The sequence below is a fragment of the Eptesicus fuscus genome, chromosome 2, assembly GCF_027574615.1.
Source record: "Eptesicus fuscus isolate TK198812 chromosome 2, DD_ASM_mEF_20220401, whole genome shotgun sequence".
In the NCBI taxonomy this organism is placed as follows: Eukaryota; Metazoa; Chordata; class Mammalia; order Chiroptera; family Vespertilionidae; genus Eptesicus; species Eptesicus fuscus.
In genome coordinates this window covers 83,460,744-83,488,616 of record NC_072474.1, presented here as the reverse complement: position 1 = coordinate 83,488,616, position 27,873 = coordinate 83,460,744, and the positions used below count along the sequence as shown (strand labels likewise).

At 42.3% G+C, this 27,873-nt stretch overlaps 1 protein-coding gene and 1 non-coding gene across 2 annotated transcripts; both read left to right on the top strand.

Annotated features, from left to right (window-relative positions):
- Nucleotides 1–321: 321 nt before the first annotated feature.
- On the top strand, nucleotides 322–20,716 carry PAICS (phosphoribosylaminoimidazole carboxylase and phosphoribosylaminoimidazolesuccinocarboxamide synthase). The gene is made up of 9 exons (XM_008140328.3): nucleotides 322–595; nucleotides 5,950–6,147; nucleotides 11,675–11,853; nucleotides 12,925–13,104; nucleotides 13,207–13,320; nucleotides 14,097–14,180; nucleotides 15,727–15,907; nucleotides 17,425–17,583; nucleotides 19,504–20,716. The coding sequence occupies exons 1-9, from the start codon at nucleotides 580–582 to the stop codon at nucleotides 19,668–19,670; spliced, it is 1,278 nt and encodes a 425-aa protein (XP_008138550.2). The 5' UTR covers nucleotides 322–579; the 3' UTR covers nucleotides 19,671–20,716.
- On the top strand, nucleotides 7,237–7,371 carry LOC114231080 (small nucleolar RNA SNORA5). Its single transcript, XR_003617059.1, has one exon. It is a non-coding gene; the product is annotated as a small nucleolar RNA SNORA5 (small nucleolar RNA).
- Nucleotides 20,717–27,873: the final 7,157 nt, after the last annotated feature.

Sequence of the window (27,873 nt, the reverse complement as noted above, 5' to 3'; positions counted from 1 at the left end):
CCAATTTTTCGGCACGTGGAGATCTCCGTTATTTTCCAGCTCCGAAAGCTGGAGTGACGAGACTAAGCGGGGTTAACGTCACTTCTCTCGCAGAGGACGTAACCTTCGAACGGCCCTCCCCCCAAGCCTTCCCCCGCCGTCACTACTTGGTACACTCCAACCTCTGCACCGCTCTCGCCGCAGAGAAGGGAGCCCCATCCAGCGAGCCCTGTGGAACGGGGAGGGGCCGCCATTGCGCGCCACTTTTCGCCTCTCCGGGAACCGCGCCGGCGCCGGGCGAGAAGGGGGCGAGGCGAGGGCGGGAGGGGGCGGTGGGCGTCCCTGCGCCTGCGCGGCGGCGGGAATCCTCGCGGAGAGCGCTCACTCCCGGAGTCCCAATCAGCCCGGGTGGGCAGAGACAGCCCGGGTTCCGCTGCAGTTCTGGAACGGGGCGCCGCTCTGGGTGACGTCGCGCTGCCGGGGGAGTGTCTGTGGTGCGCGCCTCCCTCCCTCGCCCCGTGAGCCTCTCCGACCACTCCTCCTTTCCAGAGTCCCGCGTCTCTGCCTAGCGCGGCCGCTGCTCCCAGTCCCCCCAGGATAATGGCGACAGCTGAGGGTGAGTAACGGGCGTCCGCCGGGGGCTCCTGCTCTCCACGGCCTGCCCGGCCCCGGGCCTTGGCCACCTGGTCTCGGCGCGGACACGTGCGCGCCCAGTGGCCCTGACCCCCGCCTCCCTCTGGCCGTGCCCGATCGCCCGGTATCCGCCCCTCCAGGCCGACGCGCAGGCGGCCACGTGGCCCGGGCGCCGCCGTGCTGTGCGTTGTAAATAAAGCGCCCCCGGGCCTCCCCGAACTTTTCTGCAACACCCAGAGCTGCGGCTGGGATGGGGTGCGGAGGAAAGCGAAGGAAAGGGATCAGGAGAACGAGAAACGGCCAGCGGGTGAAGAGGTGCCTGGAAATCAATTTTGTAATCAATAGTTACTGAAAAACAAACACAGGAACAGCTTGTGTTGACTCTTCAAACTAGATGACTCTTCTTGTTAGGTTGAATAATAACCTTCTATTTCAGAGAGTTAATCATTGAACCTGCTGAAAAATTTGCTATTTTCTGTCCAGATTTTGGGTGTGTTTTTAAAGTAGTCTTGTGATGCCGTGATGGCTTTGGAGAGCTCTGAAGCCCACCAGGCAAAAAGTTTCCTTGCTTCCCCTTGCATTTATCATACTTGCATCATCAGTTTGTTCACACATCCAATTTCTAAATGTATATTGAACCAAAGTCCGTGTATTGGCGGATCAGTACATTCTCTTCCACATAGAAAAATTGAATTTAGGTTAAGAATTTTAGACTAAAAAGAAAGGTTCAGATGATAATAACTCCATGAAATCAAGGTACTAGATCAGAATTTTCCTACCATATCTCTAAACTGGTAGAATCTCAAAAATCTTTACTCTGACTTGGCAAGTTAATCCTGCCAAAATGTCACTCTTATGGTTTCTAAAAGGGACTTCCTTGCTCAAAAATGTTCAGTGCAATCCAAGAGCTATTAAAATCCAGTGTGAAGACCCTTTCATTCAAATCGGGCATACTGCTTCCTTCCTACCTCTTCAAGCTTAACTTTGTTTTTTCACTATTGTGATCCTAAGGCTACATTCCAGTAAGGTTAATTCACCCAAGTTCACTGCTCTCTCTCTGTTTATTTAGGCTGTATCTTCTAGAACAGGGCTGTCTAGTGAAATCTTATGTAACTTTCTTTACTAGTTGCCATGTTTTAAAAAGTAAAAAGAAACCGGTGAAATGAATTTTAATATATTTTATATAACCCAATATACCCAAAATAGTATAATTTCAATATATAATCATTATTAAAATGGTGATATTTTGCATCCTTTTTTTATATTGAAATCCATTCTGTATTTTATACTTGATTCACATCTCAGTTTTGAATAGCCACATTTCAAGTATTTCATAACCACATGTGGCTCGAGGCTATCTTATGGGTCATCAGACTCCTAGGTGTTCTTACCGCTTCTCTGTGCAAGGTCTATACTTTGCAAGATTTACCGGTAAGTTTCAGTTCCATGAAGTAGTCTCAGTCCTCATTAGTCTTTTCTGAATACATCCACTAATTTGTAGCAGGCATTTTGGTACTTGTAGCATGTTTCCCATGATTAAGATATTTCTACCCATAATTGAAATTCCTACCCTATTTAATGACTAGGTTAAAAAGTATTGATTCAACTAAATTGAGAATCAATAGGTACAAACTTTGTTTTGCCTTTTATCTAACCTAGGCAGCATCTTGACTTTTTCCTGTCTCTGTTATCTCCCAAAGTGAATCAATTGTTCTTAAAATTTTTACCTTTTAGCCCAGCTGGCGTGGCTCAGTGGTTGAGCATCGACCTACGAACCAGGAGGTCACACTTCGATTCCGGGTCGGGGCTCATGCCTGGGTTGCTTGCTCAATCCCCAGTGTGGGGGCATGCAGGAGGCAGCCCCCGTCAGTGATTCTCTCTCATCATCGATGTTTCTCTCTCTCTCTCTCTCTCTCTCTTTCTCTCTCTCTCTCTCTCTCCTCTCCCTTCCTCTCTGAAATCAATAAAAATATATATATTTACCGTTTAAATATTTCGAGTCTTTTTCCCATTACTTTTTCCTTAGACCAGGACGTTTCTTGCTTGTATTGCTGTGACAGTATCCTCACTCTTTCTCTCCGTCTCTCTCCCCTTCTTCATTTAATTCTTCATACAGCCATAATGATCTTTCTAATATAGAAATCTGTCATTTTACTAGGTGCTAAAAAGCCACGTTTGTTCTTAGGATAAAGTCTAAACTCAGTCAACCTGGCTTATCAGACCTAAAGGATGAGTAGTGAAGGAAACAGTATTCTAGGGGAAGGGAAGAGTGTGTCCAAAGCCTGGGAAGGGATATGGAAATCCAGTTACAGAAGTTAGAGTCCTAGGAAAGGAATGAGACATTGAATTTGGACCACTGAGCTGGGGCTATCTTGAAGTGTTACAGAAGACCGGAGAAAAATCAAGCCACGCTTAGAGAAAGGGAGTTAACATTTTATTATGTGCAGGCCCAGAGAAAAATGTGTCTTTCAAATTCTGGGCCCCCTAACATGGAGGAAACCTTTTCTATTTATACTTTTTCTAGCTCTTTTGTCTCCCAAATTTCGAATGAGACTTCCTGGCCTTCTGAGAAAGAAGGCCTGCGTGCTGGGAAGGGGCCATGAGACCGTATCTCAAGGCCTGGCTTGGTATCAGCACTGACAACTCTGTCTGGGGCATAGTTTATTGGCCTCTCTGGAATGGGAGTAGTCTTATTTTCCTTATTATTTAAGCAAGCAAGCGTTTATAGAAGCCAAAATAGCAGGGTTAAAATTTCAAACAGCAGTTTTTATATAGGACTAGAGGCCCAGTGCACGAAATTTGTGCACGGGGGGAAGAGAAGTGGGGGTCCCTCAGCCCAGCCTGCACCCTCTCCAATCTTGGATCCCTCTCACAATCCAGGACTGCTGGCTCCCAACTGCTTGCCTGACTGCCTTCCTGATTGCCCCTAACCACTTCTGCCTGCCAGCCTGATCACCCCCTAACCACTCCTCTGTCAGCCTGATTGATATCTAACTGCTCCCCTGTCAACCTGTTCGCCCCCAACTTCCCTCCTCTGCTGGCCTGGTCAACCCTAACTGCCCTCCCTTGCAGGCCTGGTCCGTCCTAACAGCCCTCTCCTGCTGGCCATCTTGTGTCCACATGGGAGCAGGATCTTTGACCACATGGGGGCAGCCATCTTGTGTGTTGGAGTGATGGTCAATCTACATATTACTCTTTTATTAGGATAGAGGCCTGGTGCATGGGTGGGGGCCAGCTGGATTGACCTGAAGGGTGTCCCGGATCAGGGTGGGGGTTCCCGTGGGGCGGCCTGGGCGAGAGGCCTGTAGTGGTTTGCAGGATGGCCACGCCCCCCGGCAACCCAAGAGGAGGCCCTGGTATCTGGGATTTATTTATCTTCTATAATTGAAACTTTGTAGCCTAAAGCAGAGGTCAAAGCAGGCCGGGGCATGTGGAAAGCTTGGCTTCCATTGCCAGGGGCAACCCTAGCCTCCTGTTCTGTCCAGCTCCGTGGCTGCAGCCATTTCTGTTAGGATTTATGTATCTTCTATAATTGAAACTTTGTAGCCTAAAGCAGAGGCCTGGGCTGGCCAGGGTGTGGGGAAAACTTGGCTTCTTCCATTGCCGGGTAAACCCAAGCCTCCATCCTGCTCTCTCTGTGGCCGCAGCCATCTTGGTTGCTTTAATTTGCATACTTGCTCCTGATTGGCTGCTGGGTGTGGTTTGTGGGTATAGCAGAGTGATGGTTAATTTGCATATCACTCTTTTATTAGATAGGATGGATGCTTCAGAAGGGCCTTTTAAACCTTGTCCATGAATCAATACATTATAATAGGAGCTGGGGATTCATCCTCTAAATTAGGTACCCTGCAGTGGCACGCCACTTTAGTTGAACTAAACTGTAATTGGTTTGTTTAATGGTTCCCTCCACTAGCTGGAGATGACCTACTTCCCCAACTCTTGAGGTCTTATCTCTGCCATTTGTTTCTACCCTTAGCTGCTGCCACCCTCCCTGCCCTGCAGCAATGTGCACACAAAGTGCTCCAGATATACTGATGATATGCCATGTATCCTTTCACCCCATGGTCTTTTTTCATTACCACTACCTACCCCTTTCCGTCTTCTGGTTAAATTTTGATCATTCCTCAGATCTCAGCCTAATCCTTGAGTTGTTCTTCTCTGAGGTCTAGACTAGGTTAGGTGGCCCCACTATGAACCTGTGATCCCATAGTCTGTATATATCTTACACTCTACTTACTAGATGTCTTATTTAATTTCAGCTTCCCTCAGACTCAGGTCACTTGACAGCATGAACTTCGTCTCCTTTACTGGTATATCCCTACTACCTGGCACATGGACGTTAAAAAATGCTGATACTGAGAATGAGTGATTTCTCCCCTTGGAAATCTTAAGTCCTTGAATTTCTGTTATCTCTGATCATCATCTAGGTCTTACAACCTGCATCAACATTGGGTTCTCTTTCTTAGTTTCATTGTTGTTAATCCTCACCCGAGGATATTTTTTCCATTGGTTTTTAAACTGATTGGAAAGGAGGGGGAGAGACGGAGAGAAACTTTGATAAGTGGGGGATCGAGCCTGCAACAGGTACTTGCCCTTGACCGGAATCAAAACTGGGACCCTTCATTCAGTTTGCAGGCCAGCAGTCTACCCATTGAGCCAAACTGGCTAAGGCAAAATTGGGTTCTCTTGTCCTTCCTCATAGTTTTCTGCAACTGTTAAGAGAAAGGGTTAATTAAGGGTGGCAGATTGAGAAGCAGGATTGAGAAAGAGAGAAAGGTGCTTCCAAGTGGGCTAACTGTTGGTGGAGGTGCCTTCTCTTGCACATTAACTTGAAATCGGGAACCAATTTGGCTGAACTTGCCGATCTCGCCTGCCATGGAAAGCAGAAGTCAGGAAAAATAAAGCATATCCTGTCCCCCAACCCTGGTCCCCTGCAAGCTAGGTTAGTTATTGTATATATGTGAAAATACTAGTATGTTTACATTAATTTTAATGGATCTTAATTTTACTTCAGTTCTGCTCTGAGAGTCAGGTTGATAGTGGAAAGACTACAGAATTTGATAGAAGATTCAGAATTTTGTCTGGCTCTGCCATTTCCTAATTTGTGATCTCTACCTTTTTGATACTTGTTTCTTGATCTCTATAATTATTTACATAATAATTCTTCACAAAATTGTGTGAATCAAATATGATAATGTATGTGGAAATACTTTAGAGTATATGGTAAGCTCCTATGCAGATGATTTTATTGTTATTGTTCATTGATTCATCATTCTAAGTAGTCTTCACTATTTAGCAAAATTCTTCCTGAAATATGTTTCCATTCTATTTCCACAGTACTGAACATTGGTAAAAAGCTCTATGAGGGTAAAACAAAAGAAGTCTATGAATTGTTAGACAGCCCAGGAAAAGTGCTCCTGCAGTCCAAGGACCAGATTACAGCAGGAAATGCAGCCAGAAGGAATCACCTGGAAGGAAAAGCTGCAATCTCAAATAAAATTACTAGTTGTATTTTTCAGTTGTTACAGGAAGCAGGTAAGTGGCTCTCCCAGTAGCCTCCTCCTTCATGTTCTCTCTCACATACACATATTGGTCCTTTTCAGGGAGAAATGGCACATTGTTTGTATTAACAACATGTTGATAACTAGTTATATATTTTTTCAGTTATGATAGGAAGCAGGTAAGTGGCTTCCCCCACAGCTTCCCTTCATCAGGGAGGTATACACACAGCACACTCTAATCTCTTTCATGGGTAGATGACACCATTTGTATTAACATTTTGTTTGGAGATGCCTCACACGTAAGCTTATTTAAATCAAACCAGGAACTCAGATTTCACTAAAACACCTTTCTTGGTTTGGAATTAGTAAGTAGTATTATTTAGTTAAGAAGAATCTTCCCTGCAACTTCTAAGACATCTTCCTAAGAGAGACTTACCTCTGAGGGACCTTAAGGAATGTACCTATGAAGGAAGCAAATTCTGGTGTTAGGCAGCTCTAATTGATGAGTTGAAATTTAGTCCCTGTAATTCTGTGTTCCATCCTTGGAGATAATAGAGAATTTAAAATTTCTCTTCCACTTGAAAGCTCTGAAAAGTATTTGAAGACTAACCACATTTCATCCTGCTATTCCCCAAGTGAGGGATTTGGACTAGATCAAAGATCTTCAGGATTATCTCCTACTCCAAAACTGAAGACTTTCCAATAGAGAAGTCTATTAGAAAGGTAAAAACAAGATCAGAACATTCTATGGAGTAAAGGAAGGGGAATTAGGATAATGTATTTTTCTGCAGGGAGTCACTCAACAGCTGATTGGTCTGTAGTATATGAAATCTTAACCTGTAAAGATTTGCACTCTTTCCCTTTAGTAGTCTCATTGTCTTGGATCATTCAACCTTTGAAGTCTCTGGTTCCTTACCTATAAAATAAAAGCTTTGTTCTTTATCTCAGTTCTAATTTTATAATTTAATACCTTTGTCTCCTTTTATTTGCACTTTTCCCAGTTTTCCTTTCATTACTAATGCTTCCAGTAAGCATTAGTCTTCCTTAAATCAAAAGGGGAATTTAATACATTTGTTTCCAGTCAAGGTAAACATGCCTGCCTTATACAAAATAACGTAATTTATGCAGCCTTGTCAAATTCAGTGCCTGCCCCACCCATGACAAGCACTGGCCCAGAAGGCTGCCACAGAAACATGGTGGCCCATGGGCCCTGATCCCCTCTGCTGGGCCTCAGGGATAAATTTGGCTACAGACACCAAGGAAAATAAAAAACAAAATAAGGTAATTTAAGTTAAATACATTCTGTCAGTACAGAATGGGTTCTAGATAGTGTTGTCTCTTCCAAAGTACCATTTCTCTGTTAATATTCACCCAAGGATACTTTTTCCACTGATATTTAGAGAGGAAGGGAGGGGAAGAAAGAAACATCAATGTGGAAGAGATACATCTATTGATTGGCTTCTTCCCTCATGCACCACAACCAGTGCTGGGGATCAAGCCTGCAATCCAGGCATGCACCCCTGACTGGGAGTCGAACCCAAGTTACTTAACACTGTAAATTGTTAATAAATTAGTTTCTATGTACCCACAGTAATTGCACATAGCTGTGTAAATGAGTGTGTGTGCACGTGCATGCACATACTAGTATATGCTTTTTAAAGTAATGGAAGGTAAGTACAACCCAAGCTTTTATTTGCTTATTTAATAAGGCACTATCGATACACTTTCTAGGGTTTAAGAACAAGTGAATTAGAGTGATCCAAGTTGTTTAGGGTTCTCCTAGTTTGACTTTGGAAGTCTTGCATCTCATGTAACTAGGAAAGTTGATTACCTTAAATGAAGTACTCTTAACAATTCTCTTTAAACTATTGTATTTGACACATTTAACATAACTGAAACTTATTGGCTCACAGGAAACGTTCAAAGGTATTTTCCAAGCTTTATATGTTGTAAAATTAAAGAAAACCTAGGTTTTTTAAAATTCTTGAATAAATCAGTTTGAGGACAGATTAAGAGTTGTGTTAAGCTTTATGTAATTTTTACTTGCTAATCCTATGTAATAAAGAGGTAATATGCAAATGGTCGTTATGCCGTGATGCATAACAACTGATCAGCAGGAGGGAGGGGCAGCAAGCTATGAGCTATGAGCCAGGCGGCCAGCTGAGGCAAGTGGCAGTGAGCTACAAGCGCACGAATTCGTGCGCAGGGCCACTAGTAGTTGAATAAATGCTATGTCTAATTGACCACCAGTGGTCTATGTAAAATTGCTTTCTTTACAGCCAGGGTTATGTTTCATATTAAGGTATTTCTAGAAATTAGAATGGGAAGAGTACCAGAATGAGAACCAATAAATCAGGATTCTCGTTTTCTCATCACCCATGAACAAACTATAAAATACTGAGCAAATAATAGGTATAAGTAATACTGTTTTTCCCTGGAAATTATATTATATGCTGTACCTGAGTTATAAGATTTGTGGATTTGGTCTCAGAGTTTAAAAATCAAAATTTAACCTTTAAGTTTCAGCTCTCCCACAAAAATGCACTGAAATTACATTTAGGTGTGAGAGTAGTGATATGAATAACAATCCTACAGTTTCCAAACCACAGATGGGAAGCTGGGCAGCCTTAATACATGGATGGCCCCAGGAATATGTGGGCTGTTTAGCTGTCATACATGGCCACTGTAATTCAGAGTATGAAGTAACATATTTACATTTTCTTAGTAATCTTGATGGCTTTGAATTTTGTAGACAACAGACAAATGGGGGGAGTTCTCTTTCTCATCGTATGTAGTCATGACATTTGCTTTAATGGTTAGCATGTTATTAAAAGGAATCATATTGTTTAACTGGATCAGTCTTTTTTAGAAGCTTTTTTTTTTTCTGTACAAGTTTATTACCATAAGTTGGTTCTGTGCTTTTGGTTCCCTTAGATGTGTTCATGTCACAGAGTGGGGGCTGGGAGGAGTTTCTCGGGGTAAAAGTAACTTGTTTATGTTTAAGCAATAGATTTGGACAAATAAGCAATATGACTAATGATTAACAGGTCTGAAAAAGAAGAGCTCTTGAAGCCAGGCAGTGAGGCACGTAGTTAATCACCTTGACTTAAGGATTGATGTCAATCACCTGCCCATGAGCCCAGTCATTTTCTGTTTATGCAGCATACCACAATTTATTTACCCTGTTTCCATTTAATTTTACTGGTCAAACCCAGAGGAAATGCAGAGAAATTAGCATAGGTTTTGAAACTGTACAGTGTACTTCCAAGTCCAGGCACCATTACTCACTGGCAGCATACCCTAGAGTTTCCACTTCATTTCTTTGAGTCGCTGCTTCTTGCCCTGTAAAATGTAAATTATAATACCTACCTCAAAAATTTTATGTTTGGTTAAATAAGATAATGCATAAAACACTCAGAACAGTGCAAAGTTTTTCATAAATGTAAATTCCTTTCATGTATGGATACATACATATGATCAAAGATCTCCAATCCCAGCCCAAACCGGTTTGGCTCAGTGGATAGAGCGTCGGCCTGCGGACTCAAGGGTCCCAGGTTCGATTCCGGTCAAGGGCATGTACCTTGGTTGCGGGACATCCCCAGTAGGGGTTGTGCAAGAGGCAGCTGATCGATGTTTCTCTCTCATCGATGTTTCTAACTCTCTATCCCTCTCTCTTCCTCTCTGTAAAAAATCAATAAAATATATTTTTTTAAAAAAAGAAAGCATCATACTTCTTTAAAAAAAAAAAAAGATCTCCAATCCTTTCCTAAGAAAACTTTTGTCTTAGAGGATTAGATTGGCAATGGAGTTACTAACATTGCAGTCTTATTATATTAAGCCCATGCGGGTTCGTTCATTCGCATTAATGCTCTAGTATTACTTTGTATTGGGATATAATAACATTTTGGGGACAGGCAGTATAGTACAGTACAGTACAGTACAGTATAGTATAGTATAGTATAGTGGTTAAGTGGGCAGCCCATAGAGTTCAGTATGGGTTGGAAACCCTCCTATACCTACTACTAGCTGACATAACTACTGTGCCTCAGTGTCCTTATCTGTTTTATTGGGTAATCATACTATCTACCTTATCAGGTGTTATTAGGGTTAAACAAAAAGAAAATAAATTAGCAATGCCTGACAAATTAGGTCTTGATACTTTTAAAAGTTACTTTGTGGCAAAATATACATACATAAAATTTACCGTTTTAACCATGTTTAAATGTACAGTTCTTGTCTATGCTATGCAACCATCACCACTATCTATTTCCATAACTTTCATTGTCCCAGACAGAAATCCTGACCCATTAAATAGTACTCTATTCCCCCTTCTCCCTAGCTTCTGGTATCTTCTGTTTTACATTTATCTATGAATTTGCCTATTTTAGGTACCTTATATATGTGGAATGAATTATATTCATTCTTTATTTCACTTAGCATGTTTTCAAGTTTAATGCATGTTGTAGCATGTATTAGAATTTCATTCATTTTCATGATTGAATGTATATACTACATTTGTCTACCCATTCATCTGTTGATGGACACTTGGGCTGTTTCTCCCTTTTGGCTATTAGGAATTACTAGTATGCTGTTGTGAACATTGGTGTATGAATACCTGTTTGAGTACCTGCTTTCAGTTCTTTTCAGTATAGCCTTTCGTAGAAGTGTTATTACATCACTCTATAAAGTAATACTGTAGCATTAATGGGAATTAAAGTATCTCCTACATGAGTTTAACATAACGTTCATGTTCAGGCTGTAATGTTAGTACCTAGAAATCCTAGAAATAGAATGCTGATATGGTTTGTGATAAACATTGTAACTGTTTTTAAAGAGGTTATTTTCCAAGGCTACCACATAAAATAGTTCCCATTTTAAACATCACAAGTCAGCTCTTTATTTTAGTTTCCCAATAATAGTTTGAATAAGAGAGAAGGGAGAGAAAGGACCAACTATTTTATTTGCTCTTGGCCAAATTGGCCATTATGTCCCTGCTACTACCTATTGGGTGGTTTATTAAGGATAATTTACTTCTAATATTAAGAGAAAAAAGCTATCCAAAATTTAAGATTATAGCTGATTGTGCTAAGTAGATCGGTATTTTACAAGGCCTGTATAATAATGGACGATAAAACATGAGAATCCTGCAACCAAATCTAATGATTTAATGCCACTTAGATAAGTTTTGTGCCTTGTGCAAAGTCAAGTACTCATTGGCAGATGTTCTCAATAAGTATTTTTTGAATGAAAAAATTAATGAGTGATAAAGACACTGGGACTCAGATCTTCTGATCCAGTGTATATTTTGCCATGTGACATGAAAATGAAATAGGCCTGAGTATTTTGATAAGTAGTAGTAAGACATTAATTTTTCCTATTTCTACTTTTTAAAAATTACATTTATTTTTGATAGTGTCATTTAAGGGAAATGTAATTAGCTAGATAGGATTTTGTTTTTTGTAAGGATAGAGTTTTATTATGCCTCAGATCTACTTTCTAAAACACAATTTTAATGGTGTTTTGTTCGTTGTTTTTTTTTACTTTTTGTTATTCATATATAGGTATCAAAACTGCTTTCACCAGAAAATGTGGGGAAACTGCTTTCATTGCACCTAAGTGTGAAATGATTCCAATTGAATGGGTTTGTAGAAGAATAGCAACTGGTTCTTTTCTCAAAAGAAATCCTGGTGTCAAAGAAGGGTACAAATTTTACCCTCCTAAAGTGGAGATGTTTTTTAAGGTATTTATGCATCTGTCTTACTATAACATAACTATGAACTTAAAACCAAGTCAAACATTTAAACATTAAATCGATGATGTTTCTCTCTCATTGATGTTTTCATCTCTCTATCCCATTCCCTCTCAAACAAAAAATCAATTAAAAAAACTTTTTACATTACAGTTGTCACTCCAGAAACATGTAAATAATGTATACTTCCATTAGCAATCATAATTCAGCTTTGAAAAGGAAACACCTTTGAAAATCTATCTTACTTTCTACCAAGGTGACTAACAAAAATAACATTAGCAATTACTAGGAAGAAAAGTAACAACTCAAAAAAATTTTAATGTACTGTTGAAGAGTTTGAAGTAAAGGCTACTATGAGGGGTCTTTTATATTCTAACTGGAGGCCTGATGCACAAAATTCGTGCAAGGGGCTCAGTCCTCACTTTGTCCGGTCTAATTAGCATATTACACTTTTATTATTATAGATACAGAAAAACTATTATCAATGTCTCTTATAAGCAAGAACATACAATAAAGGAAGAAGGAGTCATTTGTTATGAATTTGTATTGATTTTCTTTATTGAAACTGCTTTTCTCTTCCCATATTTGTGTTTAAATTAGTTTCTAGAGATAGGCCAAATTCTTTCAATACTTTATAATTAGAATATTACCCAAATATTTTAAGTTTTAAAGAAACTATTGAAAGTATATCAACTGAATATATTTGCTGTGAATTAAAGAGTATTTTTAATAAAATTCAATCTTTAGAGGAAGTTTTTTAGAGAAATATTTGAGGATTCATGCTCAAGGAAAAAAGGTCTTTAGATTATTATTAGAAAAGTTCAAACATCTTATATTTAAACTAGAGGTCAGATGCACGAAAATTCGTTCAAGAGTAGGCCTTCCTTCCCCAGCTGCCGGCACCAGCTTCCCTCCGGGACCTAGGCTGGCTTCCCTTGGGCCACCCCCAGGCACCCAGGACCCAGCTTTGTCAGGAATGACGTGCGGAATGATGTCTGGTTTAATTAGCATATTATCTTTTTATTATTATAGATTAATTGTAACCCTATACTTTATTTTCAGGATGATGCCAATAATGATCCACAGTGGTCTGAGGAACAACTCATTGCTGCAAAATTTTGCTTTGCTGGACTTGTTATAGGCCAGACTGAAGTGGATATCATGAATCATGCTACACAGGCTATTTTTGAAATACTGGAGAAATCCTGGTTGCCCCAGGACTGTACACTGGTTGATATGAAGGTACAAATAAAATGGAGATTTGAAAGTAAAAAATTACAACTGAGAAATGTCTTTAGTAGTATAGTTTTGAAAAACTTTTCTTCGGTGATCTGCTGTTTCTAGATTGAATTTGGTGTTGATGTCACCACCAAAGAAATTGTTCTTGCTGATGTTATTGATAATGATTCCTGGAGACTCTGGCCATCTGGAGATCGAAGCCAACAGAAAGACAAACAGGTAAGTGATACTTCAGGGTTGTTGTTATTTTTTATTCATTGCAAGATCAGGCTCCGGTAGAGGAGAAAGGAAAAGTGGGAAGAAAGAAAGGCAATTATTATTTACTAGAGGCATAGTGAGCGGGGGTTGTCCCTCAGCCTGTCCTGCACCCTCTCATAATCCGGGACTGCTCAGGGGATGTCTGACTGCCGGTTTAGGCCCAATTCTGCAGGGATCCCTCTTGCAATCCAGGACCACTGGCTCCTAACCGCTGGCCTGCCTGATCGCCCCTAACCACTCTGCCTGCCTGCCTCATCACCCCTAACCACTCGCCTGTCTGTCTCATTGCCCCTAACCACCTCTGCCTCAGCCCCCACCACTACGGCTTCGTCGGGAAAGACATCCAGAATGACGTCCGGGAAGTTGTTTGGCTGTCCCATCTAATTAGCATATTACGCTTTTATTATTATAAACTAGTGACCTGGTGCACAAAATTCATGCACATTAAAAGGGCATTAATTAGAGGTAATATTTTAATATTGGTATTTGCCCTTTGTCTATAATAGAAGTGTCAGAGATGAAAGAAAATTAGTAAAGTGTATATGAAAATCTCCCTCCTGTCAGAGTTTGAGGCGCTCCTTGGGACCCAGAGTCAAGTCCCCTCCCACCCATGGGCGTGCCTCAAAATCGAGTGAGACCCAAATCCAGCTAGCTCCATGCCTGTCAAGCCCCGCCAAGCGGGGGGTGCAGCCTCAGGTCCCTTGGCGCAACCTCAACATTCTGTCTTTATTTTCTAGTCATATCGTGACCTCAAGGAAGTAACTCCTGAAGGGCTCCAGATGGTTAAGAAAAATTTTGAGTGGGTTGCTGAAAGAGTAGAGGTAAACCTTTTGTTGTAAATCCACGCTAGATTATGTTTTTTTCTCTAAGAAATTCTTACTTCAAAAAGGAAAACAGCTTTGGCTGGTGTGGCTCAGTTGATTGAAATGTCATCCTGTGCACTGAAAGGTCTCAGGTTCCATTCCTGATGGGGATGTGCATGGGAGGCAACTGATTAATGTTTCTCTCATATTGGTGTTTCTTTCTCTCCCTGCCTCCCTTCTTTCCTCCTGCCCTCTCTCTCTCTCTTCGTCTCTAAAATCAATTAAATAAAATTTTTTTTTTTAAAAAAAAAGGAAAACAAAAGAGACAGTGCGGTGCTTTTCTTTTTCCAGTGATTTAAAATAAAGGAGCATCTCTAGGAAATGTACCAGCTGAACTATCCTCCTTAGCTGGATCCCTGGATCCCCTGCTATTAAGCTTCCATTACACTTCTCCCAAATACAATTGAGGAAACCAAGAATCCTTGTTTCCTCCGGCCCCTGCAAGAGAAGTCTTGCATTTCTTACCAACCTACTCAGAGTTCCATTAGCCTGGGTTCCATGATCAGAGTTCAGAATTGGAGTTTCATGTGACATTAAAATGTCACTTTAACAGTTATGGTATTATGGTTACTGTGATGCTATGGGAATTGAATAGGCTGGGTGGTTATCCAATGGTCATAGCTATCTTTCAGATCATCATTTCCATGGGAATATGAATTTGGATTCCATGTGACTAACTTAGAGATTTATAAAACAACCTCTGTATTTTGGCTGACTATGCCTTAAAACCTACATTAAGCAGAATGTACTGCCCTAGCGGGTTTGGCTCAGTGGATAGAGTGTTTGCCTGTGGACTGAATGGGTCCCAGGTTCGATTCCGGTCAAGGGCACAAGCCTGGGTTGCAGGCTCGGTCCCCAGAAGGGGGCATGCAGGAGGCAACCAATCACTGATTCTCTCACATTTGATGTTTCTATCTCTTCTCTCCCTTCCTCTCTGAAATCAATAAAAATAAATAAAAATAAAACAACAATATACTAAAAATCTTAGGATAAAATATATTTATAGTATCCTTATTATTAGTTAGAAGTTGAATATCTATCCCTTGCTTATTATAATAAACAGTTTATCTGGTTAAAAATGATACTCGCCCTAACCAGTTTAGCTCAGTGGATAGAGCGTCAGCCTGCAGACCCAAGGGTCCCAGGTTTGATTCCAGCATGTACCTTGTTTGCGGGCACATCCCCAGTAGCAGGAGGCAGCTGATCGATGTTTCTAACTCTCTATCCCTCTCTCTTCCTCTCTGTGAAAAATCAATAAAATATATTTAAAAAAAAATCATACTCTTTTGGTTTTTATTATGAAGAACTCTTTATAGAAGTTATTTTGAAAAATAAATTCTCTTATATTTTGTTCTGTTTATCTTAAATTTGGTCTATTAAAAGAGAAAATATTCTGTCCATATGTAATTTTAGTATAAACTGTAGCTCTGTAAATTAACTCACTCCAATATTTATCCATTTTTGTCTTTATCTTCTTTTGCATATGCATGTTTTTCTCTTCCAGTTGCTTCTGAAATCAGAAAGTCAGTGCAGGGTCGTAGTATTAATGGGCTCAACTTCTGATCTTGGTCACTGTGAAAAAATCAAGAAGGCTTGTGGATATTTTGGCATTCCATGTGAACTTCGGGTAACCTCTGCCCATAAAGGCCCAGATGAAACGCTGAGGATTAAAGCTGAGTACGAAGGTAAACATTAGATAACGAGCATTTCAGGACGTTCTCCAGATTTTGCCAGAGAATTTTATGTTTAGGCTAGTAATGCTTATAAAAGAGTGGATTAAAGAGAATGATTTGACAATTCAAGCAGGGAAGGAAGATAAAGACTACAATTAGTCTTTTTTAAAAAATATATATTTTCTTGATTTTTTAGAGAGAGAGGAAGGGAGAGGGATAAAGAGATAGAAATATCCATGATGAGAGAGGAACATCATCGATTGTCTGCCTCCTGCATACCCCCTGCAGGGAATTGAGTCTGCAACCTGGGCATGTGCTATGACCGGAAATTGAACCAGTGGCCTCTTGGTTCCTTGCTCGATGCTCAACCACTGAGCTATACAGGCCGGGCTGTCTTTACCGAATAAGAAGCCTCTCAAACACTATTTCTTAAATGCTCCAACAGAAAATAGGGCCCATGTCAATTACGGAAAGCCTAAGGTTGAAGCAGCAGATCCTCTCAAGTATCTTTAATGACCAGGTTTTCCTGGGAGGCAAACATGAAATTAAGTAATAATTTCAGAATTAAGTATATAAAAGAAATCTCTTGATGAAATAGCAGTGATCTAAAATAATGGATCCTGCCCTAACCGGTTTGGCTCAGTGGATAGAGTGTCAGCCTGCGGACTGAAGGGTCCCAGGTTTGATTCCGGTCAAGGGCATGTACCTTGGTTGCAGGCACATCCCCAGTAGGGGGTGTGCAGGAGGCAGCTGATCGATGTTTCTCTCTCAACGATGTTTCTAACTCTATCCCTCTCCCTTCCTCTCTGTAAAAATTCAATAAAATATATTTTAAAAATAAATAAATAAATTAAATAATGGAGCCCTAGAGACACAACCCAATGTTTTTCAACTGGAAAAAAAATGGTTTTGAATATTCTTTTCAAAGGTCATTGCTACAGGACTGAAATTAAGTTTTTTTTAGAGAGGAGGGAAAGGTTTCAGAATCCTTTGAATAAAGTAATAAAAGCCAGACCTCTTTTTCCAAAAAAATGCAAAGGAGCAATTTATAAATTTATCAAAGAATGAAATGTTTTAGAGAAATATTAGAAAATATATTGAAGGGTTTTAAATATTTGAGTACTACATTTAATTTGCCTTCAACTCTTTTTTAAACCTAAAGCTCTAGCCTCTATTACTCTGTTGAAGGACAAGTGGTCTGGTGGTGGTGTTCTGTTTCCTGGAGTCTAAGCGGCAATAAGTGAAGTGGCTTTGAGCCATTCCCTTTAAACGTTGGAACCCGCTCCTCTCCTTTACCCTATAGATCTCAAAGATGGCCAAACCTATTCTTGCTACTTCACTGCTTAATGTATAAGTGGCAGAGTGAACCTTATATTTAGAATATAATAATATATGAATATGTAATGTCTTCTTTATGCTTTTGCTGGAGACTGATGAAGGAACTGAAGGACTTAAGACACATGGGCCCTTATTTTCAACCTATCTTTAAATATCTTTTTAGCATAATGATAAATTTGTGATTTCCCTAGGGGATGGCATTCCTACAGTCTTTGTGGCAGTGGCAGGCAGAAGCAATGGTTTAGGACCAGTGATGTCTGGTAACACTGCATACCCAGTTATCAGCTGTCCTCCCCTCACTGCAGACTGGGGCGCTCAGGATGTGTGGTCTTCTCTTCGATTACCCAGTGGTAAGATACATTGAATTTTTTAAAATTCTTTATTAAAAAATTTAAACATGCACAATAGTATAGAGAATCCTAATATATAAAAACCCAGGGTCCGTAACATGCAAAACGACCGAAGGCTCGGCCGACCAGAAGTCAGTGCTGGGTTGCCGTGGTGACCCAGCATTGACTGCCGTCACTTTGGGGGCTCTGACCCAGCACTGACTGCTGAGGGGGCTGCAGATCAGGCCCGAAGAGAGGCCTGGACAGAGAAGTAGGGTCTGATCCGTAGCCTCCATGGCAGCTGTTGATCAGCACTTGCCTCTCTCTTTCCCTCTGGGCCTGGTCAGCAGCCGCGCCTCTCTTTCTCTAGGGCCTCCACTGGGGCTGCTGATCAGCCCCGCCTCTCTGATCAGGCCCATTGATATGCCCAGAGATGCTGATTGGCATAGAAACCAACCAATCAGAACCAAATTTGGATGAAATGTGAGGAGTCAATAGCTGCCCAGGTTGCGACCCACAGGTTGAGAACTGCTAGTAGGGTCACCTAAGACAATCAGAAAACACAGATATTTACATTACGATTCATAACAGTAGCAAAATTAGTTACGAAGTAGCAATGAAAATAATTTTATGGTTGGGGGTCACTACAACATGAGGAACTGTATTAAAGGGTCACGGCATTAGAAAGGTTGAGAACCACTGTTCTACAGAAATACTTGAGATAACAATAATATAGTAGTTTCTATTATTTACTAGAGGCCCAGAGCATGAATTCGTGCACGGGAGGGGGGCCCTCAGCCCAGCCTGCACCCTCTCCAATCGGAGCCCTCAGGGGATGTCCTACTGACAGCTTAAGCCCGATCGGGCCTACGCCACAGTCTGGCCTCCCTCTGCAGGAGGTGACCGGGCTGATTAGGGGAAAGCGCCACCCCCATTACCCTGCTGCTGCTGCTGCCACTGCCGGCCGCCGTAGCCACCAAGGTGTTTTCATCAACACAGACTCCAGTCCCTTCACCACAAAAAAATGACAACTTTAGGCATTTTCAAGATGTCTCCTTCATAGGATATGACATTTCTTTTTTTTTTTTTTTTTTTATCCTCACCTGAGGATATTTTTCCATTGATTTTTAGAGAGTGTGGAAGAGACAGAGAGAAACATCAATGTGAGAGGGACACTTTGATTGGTTGCCTCCTACATGAGCTCTGACCTAGGTGACAGCCAGGGAGGAGCCTGCAACCTAATTACATGCCCTTGACCAGAATCGAACCCAGACCCTGTGGTCGGCAGGCCAAGGCTCTATCCACTGAGCCAAACTGGCTAGGGCAGGATATGACATTTCTTAGCCCCTCCAGCAGCGTACCTTCGTTGTTTTTTTTCGCCAGGATTGAGGTGTAAAAACCCTAGATTACCGTCTTGGATTCTTATTACCCAAGTTACCAAGAACTCTGTGAATGGTGTATAGGGAGCATAGCCAATGAGCGGTCAGAAAAGGTGTTTCCTCTGCAGCTCATGCACGGAGGCATGCTGAGGCTGGCAGACCCTGCTGTCTGTCTGTAGGCATTGGCGCCTGGTAGCCAGACCCTGCTGTCTGTGGGCCACAGCACCTGGCAACCAGGCCCTGCTGTCTATCTGTGGGCCTGCACGCTTGCTTTTTTGCCCTGGTGCCTGGCAGTCAGGCCCTGCTCTCTGCGCCTGCCTTGCCCTGCCCACTGGGCCGCCAGCCTTGCTGTGATAGGAGCCTGTGGGCCACGGGGGCAGGACCCAAAGGTGCTCCATGCACTTCCTGGTGAGTGGTCATCTGTCTGGTTGTGATGGCCCTAGGCTATTATTAGTATACATGGTTAATAGGACTTCTCTGAGTACAAAACAGTTTGCTTAAGTAGTATTTTCAGTATTAATTGACAGCTCAATTTTCTGTCTTTTCCTTTCTGAACCAATAGGTCTTGGCTGTTCAACCATACTTTCTCCAGAAGGATCAGCTCAGTCTGCTGCTCAGATATTTGGATTAAACAACCATTTGGTGTGGGCCAAACTGCGAGCAAGTATATTGAATACGTGGATTTCGTTGAAGCAGGCTGACAAGAAAATACGAGAGGGCAATTTATAAGAAAAGAACATCATAGCATTTTTTTTTTTTTAGGAGAAAAACTATAATTTTCTAGTTTAGCTGTAAAAAAAAAAAAATCAGTCAAGATGAAAAGATTTTAAATCAGAGAAAACAAAACTTAGTGAATAATTGCTTCTCTAGATTCATGGATTAGTAGAATATATGTACATATTTAAGAACATTTTAAAATTAACCTCTCCCACTATATGGTCATTGCTAGGTGGGTAACAATCAAATATATTTCTTAAATGCTAATCATGTCCTATTATAGAGCTCTGAAGTTACTACTTATATCTTAACCCATGAGTTCTAGAAAGTTAAAGTGATTTTATCTAAGAACAGCTGATAAAGAGCAATAAAGTTCTCGTTCCTCAATTTGATCTTTACAAAATTCTAAGGACATGGTTTTTTATTTGCAGTCAGTATCTCAGAAAATGGTGTGTATCTTTAGCTATTGATAGACATGTTTTGTTTTCATTTTGATTTTTTTTTTTTTCTCAAGAAAAGTGGGGAGGGGAGGGAAGACACAAAATAAGATGAAGAGGCAATGTGAAAGCCATGGAAAGGGGACTTTTCTGAGAACTTCTGATGGGTGTCAGAGCAATTTGCCATGGAAAAAAAGTACATCCACCTTTGCCTTCTAAATGAAAGACTTAGTGAATCTTACTTGACTATGGTGGGAGTCTATGTGGGTCACAACATTCTTTTAATTCTGATAATACATATTTTAGCCACACTAATCCCAGTGTACTATCATTTTCAGAAATTGGAATCTCCCAGGTGATAACCATAACTAGTTTATTTCTTATCTAATAAACTAGTTACTAATAACTAGTTACTAATAAAAGGGTAATATGCAAATTGGTCATGGCGCCTTCACAGTAACAACTGAACAGCAGGCTGCGTAGGGCGACCAGGCCAGCAGGGGAGTTAGGGAGGGACGACCAAACAACTGACCAGCAGGCTCTGTGGGGCGACCAGGCCGGCAGGGGGTTTAGGGAGGGACAACCAAATGACTGACCAACAGCCTGCATGGGGCGACCAGGCTGGCAGGGAGGTTAGGGAGGTGTGACCAGGCCGGCGGGGGGGCAGTGAAGGGTGACCAGGCTGGTAGAGGGGGCAGTGAGGGGCAACCAGGCTGGCAGGGGGAAGCAGTTGGATTGTGAGAGGGTAAGGATCGGGGTGAAACCGGCTGTCTGACATCCCCCAAAGGGTCCCGGATTGGAGAGGGTGCAGGCTGGACTGAGGGGACCTCCCTCCCCCCGCCCCCCCGTGCATGGATTTCATGCACCGGACATCTAGTAACAATATAAATCTGAGCAGTGTACCCAGTAATTTGTTACTGAGAGGTATTATAGTTCACCATCAGTCTATAAACCATCTAGATTGAGAGTCTTTTATGTTATGCAGCCATGAGGATTTTATAGATCACTAACTTTTATCTGAGTGTCCATGAAACCCCTTAAACTTGGTATGACTCTTACCAATCACCTACACAGTCTACACTTTTTTACCTCTCAAACATTAACAAGCTGGCATTTCTTACCCTACTTTCACCTAATCTCTGGTGGAGTGTGTTTGATTTACCCACTCCTTTCCTGGGGTAGACAACAATATATTCCAACATCTCTTGATCATTTCTCTATTACTCTTTCCTCTTAAATATTGATGTTTCCTACTATTGAGACTTTCCATTGTTTACAAATAATGGTCGAATGCTTCAGCTAATACTAGCATTATTGACTTCCAGATATGTCTGTAAACTTGTATATTCAACTGTCCATCTCTCTGTGTCTGAATGCTCCAAACTTAATTCATCTTCCACCAACCCTGTAACTGACTACACTCATTCTCCCAAATGAGAAGCTTGATTTCATCCTCAATGTTTTTCTTGACTTTTCACATCTAACTCATCACCAAATATTGGATTTACCCTGTTTACCCCTTCTCTGTACAAAAGCCTCAAGAACGGGTCAAATTCTACACATAATGTGAATTCTCAACCCAACCTTTTTGAAGTTTGTCCAAGGACTTACAACATACTTTAAGAAATCTCTTTTGCAACATTGACTCCTTTGAAAATATGAATTTTTTTACCCTCTCCAGAAAAGTATGCACACTAAAGTTACCAACCGATCCCACTGATTGTGCAGTTCTCTTGGAGCCTACACAAGGACTGTGGATTAAGTAGGGAACTTGCTCTCAATTATTGTACTATCTCCTTTTGGTACCTTTATTTCTTAGAATGGCCTCATTTCTGTCATTAAAGCTATTCATTAGTTAATAGAACTTTTATTTTTACTATCTCTACAAAAAAGTTTCTTAATGACCACTAGCTCCAATAGCTACAAGTAGTTCTTTCTCTGTTGGATTGTAAACTTCAAAGGAGAAAATACAATTTTACACTTCATTTCCCTCAAACTGCCTCATAATCTGATATGCTATGCTTAGCTACCTGAGATGGTAGAATTATGTACTCTTAATATTCTATTCAGGAACCATTAAAAAGATTGTAGTTTGAGATCTCTGGGGTGATTACTCTCAGCCTCTCTGCAGGGTAATGCAGCGACATAGCCACAGTTACAAATGCACAGAGGGCCCTGGAGCCTCCTGGGTTCGTGAAAATGGGGACCACATACATCAGCTGCAGAGACCATCCTGATTCCCAATCCAGCTCTGCTCCATCCCAACTGAGGGAAGTGCCGAGGCCTGGTTCTGACCTGTGAAATGGGAAGGATGGGCTGGGCTGGCTCCAGGTGGGCACTGGCTGGGCGGCAGGGATGACTCACCTGTAGGAATAGGCCCACAGATGGCGACAGCCTCCGCCGCCTCCCAAGGAAGGCTGCTGGGCTGGGCGGAAACCACACCTGGTTTCCCTTCCGAAGGGGTAAGGGGGAAGCTGAAGGATGGCTTTGGAACCAGGTGGGCAGCCAGATGCCCTGGGAGGCCTGTTCCACCTGCCATTGTGCAGACGGGTCCCCTTGTGGCCACACTGCACAGGCCAAGCCGTCCAGGAGCTGGACATCAGCACAATGTGCTCAGGGTCTTGGGGGGTGGAGATGGTGCTCAGGGACGGGGGCAGGGGTAGTGAGCAGAGTGCCCACCTGGTGTCTGTACCCCTCTATCTAAGGGGTCAACCCACCAGCCCCTCCCAGGCTGGTTTGATGACCCTGGGGCTGCAGTGACAGGCTGGGGCATGGGCTTAGCTGGTCCCTGGAACTGCAGGGGAGTGCTGAGGGTGCTGTGCTCTGAATGGGGCTCCAGGGGATGAGAGATGCTGCCCAGCGAGGTGGGGTGGCATGAGGGACTTGGACAAGACAGCACAGGGGCAGAGCCACGTCTCACAGAGCCAATGCAGGAAGTCAGCCAGTTTGCAGACCCAGAATCAGCCTTATTGTAGTTAAGCCTTGATTGTTGTTGGTATCACTGGGAGGAATTGACCTCCACGCCAATTGGCTGTGAGGATCAGCTGTGTCTACGCTGGGAGAACTTCTGTGCTGGAGACACCCTTATAAGACAAGACTTGCAAAAGCCTCTGTGCTCAGCTTGGACGGGGCGTAGTCTCGGGGCGGAGCCAACAGCGATGGCTTCCCGTCAGCCCTGCCCTAAGAGGCCCCTGGGTCTCAGTGTCCCGCAGTAATCACTGCAAGCACCTCTGAGAGAAAGCTGCCCTCAAGTTTCGCCCGCTGCCAGACAGTCCAGTTTCTCCCCAAATAAGTCTGGGTCCCCAGAGTCTCGCCTAGAACTGGAGTTCAGAGCAGTTGGGAGCTTTTGTCTTCCTCATTGAGAAAGCCAGCCGCGTACTCAGTTGCCAGCCCTCTCTGCGCGTGGGCCTCCGTACCTCTGCCTTCTCGGCTCCTGTGAGTCTCAATGTGTGTTTCTCTTTCCTTCTAGTTGTAGAATTTCCACTCAGCCAGCCTTCCTGTGGTTCTAGATGATGTCCGTTTTGCCTTTTAGTTGTAGTTTTGAAATTGTTGTGTGAGGCAGCAGTTTAGGTGTTACCTATGCCGCCATCTTGGTTTCTCCATCAATCCACAACTTTTTTTTTTTTTAATTGATTTTTTTATAGAGAGGGATAGAGAGTTAGAAACATCAATGAGAGAGAAACATCGATCAGCTGCCTCTTGCACACCCCCTTCTGGGGATGTGCCCGCAACCAAGGTACATGCCCTTGACCGGAATCGAACCTGGGACCCTTGAGTCCGCAGGCCGACGCTCTATCCACTGAGCCAAACCGGTTTCGGCCAATCCACAACTTTTTGATGTATGGGATGCTGCTCCAACCAACTGAGCCACCTAGCCTGTGCAAACAGCTTTGTCTTTTTTTTTTTTTTTTTTAATGTATTTTATTGATTTTTTACAGAGAGGAAGGGAGAGGAACACAATCAGAAACATCTATGAGAGAGAAACATTGACCAGCTGCCTCCTGCACACCTCCTACTGGGGATGTGCCTGCAACCAAGGTACCTGCCCTTGACCCGAATCGAACCTGGGACCTTTCAGTCCGCAGGCTGACACTCTATCCACTGAGCCAAACTGGTTAGGGCTTTTTTTTTTTTTTTTTTTTAATATGTGGAGGAAAGGGGCCACATGCTGACCTGACAAGCTCAGGGGAGGCCTGCATAGCAGTCTTGCAAATTCAGAGACCTAAAGTAACCACAAATGGTGATCTGAAATTAAACTTTAACTAAATGCAGTATGGTGGGCAGTTACATCCTAGGCCAGTATCTTCACTGACAAGGTGAACCTTTACCTTAACTGAGCCTATCTGTGTTTTTGCATCTATGATCGCATACCCTTGAAATGTCTGAGTAACTTGTAACTTCCCTTTTTCTGGAGCCCCTGGGGCACAACCAAATGTGGTGAGCACCAAGACAGATACCACAAATTCCTTCATTATCATGTTAATTGTTCTTGCACCCACCTAAGTATGTGTCCATCATTTTACTTTTTATCCAATCCCAGGGTTTTCCCACCACTTTGCTTTATCCCACCTCCTTAATCTATCACCAATGAATTTCATGTAACCTACCTATGTCCCTCCTTTGATTGCAATGTATAAATACAAATGTCACCCGCCATTTTCCGGAGCATTATCTCAATTTGTTGAGGTTCTGCTTCCTGGCATAAGTTTGGCTCAAATAAACTAACAAAATTCTTTACAGGTTTCAATGGTTTTTTTACGTTAACAAATACATATTTTTTATTGATTTCAGAGAGAGAAAGGGAGAAAGAGATAGAAACATCAATGATGAGAGAGAATCATTGATCGGTTGCTTCCTGCACACCCCCCACTGGGGACCGAGAGCACAACCCAGGCATGTGCCCTTGACCGGAATAGAACCCAGGACACTTCAGTCCCCAGGTTGACGCTCTATCCACTGAGCCAAACTGGGTAGGGCAGCTTTGTCTTTTTGAGGGACTGCAAACATTGGTATTGCTGGAGGTCTGTGAGCAAGAGAAAGAGTGGAAGGAGAGACAATGTGGATGTAAACAAAGACTAGATCACTTAAGCCTATAGGCCACATTGAATTGTGAAAGGAAAAACCATTAGTGTAGAGAGCACCTGGGAAAAGCTCTTGAGCTGATTGTCATCTGAATGCAGTGGGGTCTGGCAGAGCCATGCTCTGGAAACATACCTTGCCAAAGGCAGGTGTGTTGTCAGCCTGACCTTTGGCTCAGGTGCCAGGGGGTGGGTTTCATTATCCACGTTAAGCCAGGCACCAGGAATGGATGCAATTATCCGGGCGCAGCCAGAAGGGACAATTACAAGAAGCCACAAGAATGAAGAATTACAGCTTGATCTTTAACCATGATTTCACATAATTTCCTTTATCTTAAACTTCAGTAAAACTTTCTGGTATCATATTGTATAAAATAAGTGTGCTGTGCCAGCTCTGGGTCATTGTCTCTCCATCAGAGGGCCAGCTGTCCCACCCAGCCCCAGCTTTTCCCTTCTGTCCCTGTGTCTCTCAATTTTCTCAATCCCTAGCCGCCCCTACTAAGGATTCGTGGACTGCTCTCTAGCCGTGCTGGACACAGTAAAAGAGAATACTTATACATTAGAAAGTTGGAGCAAGGGCATGACATTACCTATTTAACACTTTTTTAAAAAATATATATTTTATTGATTTTTTAGAGAGGAAGGGAGAGGGAGAGAGAGTTTGAAACATCGATGAGAGAGAAACATCAATCAGCTGCCTCCTGCACACCCCCTACTGGGGATGTGCCCGCAACCAAGGTACATGCCCTCGACCGGAATCGAACCTGGGACCCTTCAGTCCACAGGCTGACGCTCTATCCACTGAGCCAAACAGGTTTCGGCCTATTTAACACATTTTTAAAATTCTCTCTGGCTATTGTGTGAACAAGAGCAGAAGCAAGGAAATTGGTTAAAAGGCTGTTGTTTGGGTAAGGAACAATGTGACCATTAATGAGTTTAAGTTTTTTACACCTCAATTTTCTCATGCTTAAACTAGGACTAATACTACTACCTCATGCAGTTAAGAGAATTAAGTAAGTCAATATATGTAAAAGTATACTCAGACACATGAATGCATTATGTACTATACACTTGGCAGACTGTAGAGAATGGACTGAGTGGAATTTATTCATCATGCAAATTATCTTGAATTTGACAGGCCCTTCTGCTGATTTCTAAAAATAGGGGATGCCCTGGCTGATATGGCTCAGTTGGTTGGGCGTCATCCAGTGCACTGAAAGGTTTCCACCAATTTGCTGGTCAGGGCACATGCCTAGGTTGTGGGCTCAATTCCCGATAGGGATGTGTTCAGGAGGCAACTGATCTCTCAAATCTATGTTTCTTCCCCCCCACCCTCACCCCCCCGCAAAGTCAATTTAAACACACACAATTTAAAAATAGGGGAGCCCTAGCTGGTTTGGCTCAGTAGATAAAGCGGCGGCCTGCGGACTGAAGGGTCCCGGGTTCGATTCTGGTCAAGGGCACAGGCTTGGGGTTGCAGGCATGATCCCCAGTGTGGGGCTTGTGGGAGGCAATGGTTCTCTCTCATCATTGATGTTTCTGTCTCTCTCCCTTTCTGAAATCAATAAAAATATTTTTAAAATTAGGGGAAAGGGACAGTCAACAGAGTGCTTTATAAGCATAATGTGCTATGGAACATCCAATTTCTCCCCACTATCTTCAGTCCAGCAGTGCTTGGAAAGCCAATGAAAATGTATTACTTTTTTTTTTTTTTTTTAAAGTGAAAATGACCTTTATTTTTTTTTCATTGAGGTATTATATGTGTACATATCTTACCATTACCCTCCCCCACCCCACACCCATTCATGCCCTCACCCCCCAGAGTTTTGCGTCCATTATTTATGCTTATATGCATGCATACAAGTCCTTCGTTTGATTTCATAACTCCCCCAACTCTCCCTAACCTTCCCCCTGTATTATTACTTTTAATGGTGATTGCAGTGTAGTTGTTATCCAGCGTTGTGGGACAGTGAAAATAGCAGTGGAATGGGAATAAAAAGATTCTCTCGGGTACATTACTCTTTGAGCTTCAAATCTCATTTGTCAAGTGGACAAAACATTTCTGTCTGCCTCTGGATAAAATGATGAGATACTGTATATGAAAGCTCAGAAACCATAAATTGCTAAACCCACTTAATGCAAAAATAAGTTTTTGAGTACCTACTATGTGCAAGGCCCTGGGGATGCAACAACAAACAAGATCCAATTTCTGTCCTCACTGAGTCTTGGGAATCCTCCAGTGCAGACAATTTCAAAACAATTGTCATAATGTGAAGTAAGGGATTGCGTATTCTGAAAACACAGAGGAGAGGATCTAGGTGTATACTGTGGGGAAAAGGAGGGACTCGTAACTCGTTGCACTCTATTCTCAATCCCTTTTACCTTCCCTTAATTTCCTTCATAGAATTTATTACCACCAAATATAGTATATGTTTTTTCATTGCCTCTCCCAATTAGAAAATAAATTATGCCCTGACCAGTTTGGCTTAGTGGATAGAGCGTCGGCCTGTGGACTCAAGGGTCCCTGGTTTGATTCCGGTCAAGGGCATGCACCTTGGTTGTGGGCACATCCTCAGTAGGGGGTGTGCAAGAGGCAGCTGATTGATGTTTCTCTCTCATCGATGTTTCTAACTCTCTATCCCTCTCCCTTCTTCTCTGTAAAAAATCAATAAAATATATATTAAAAAAAAAGAAAAGAAA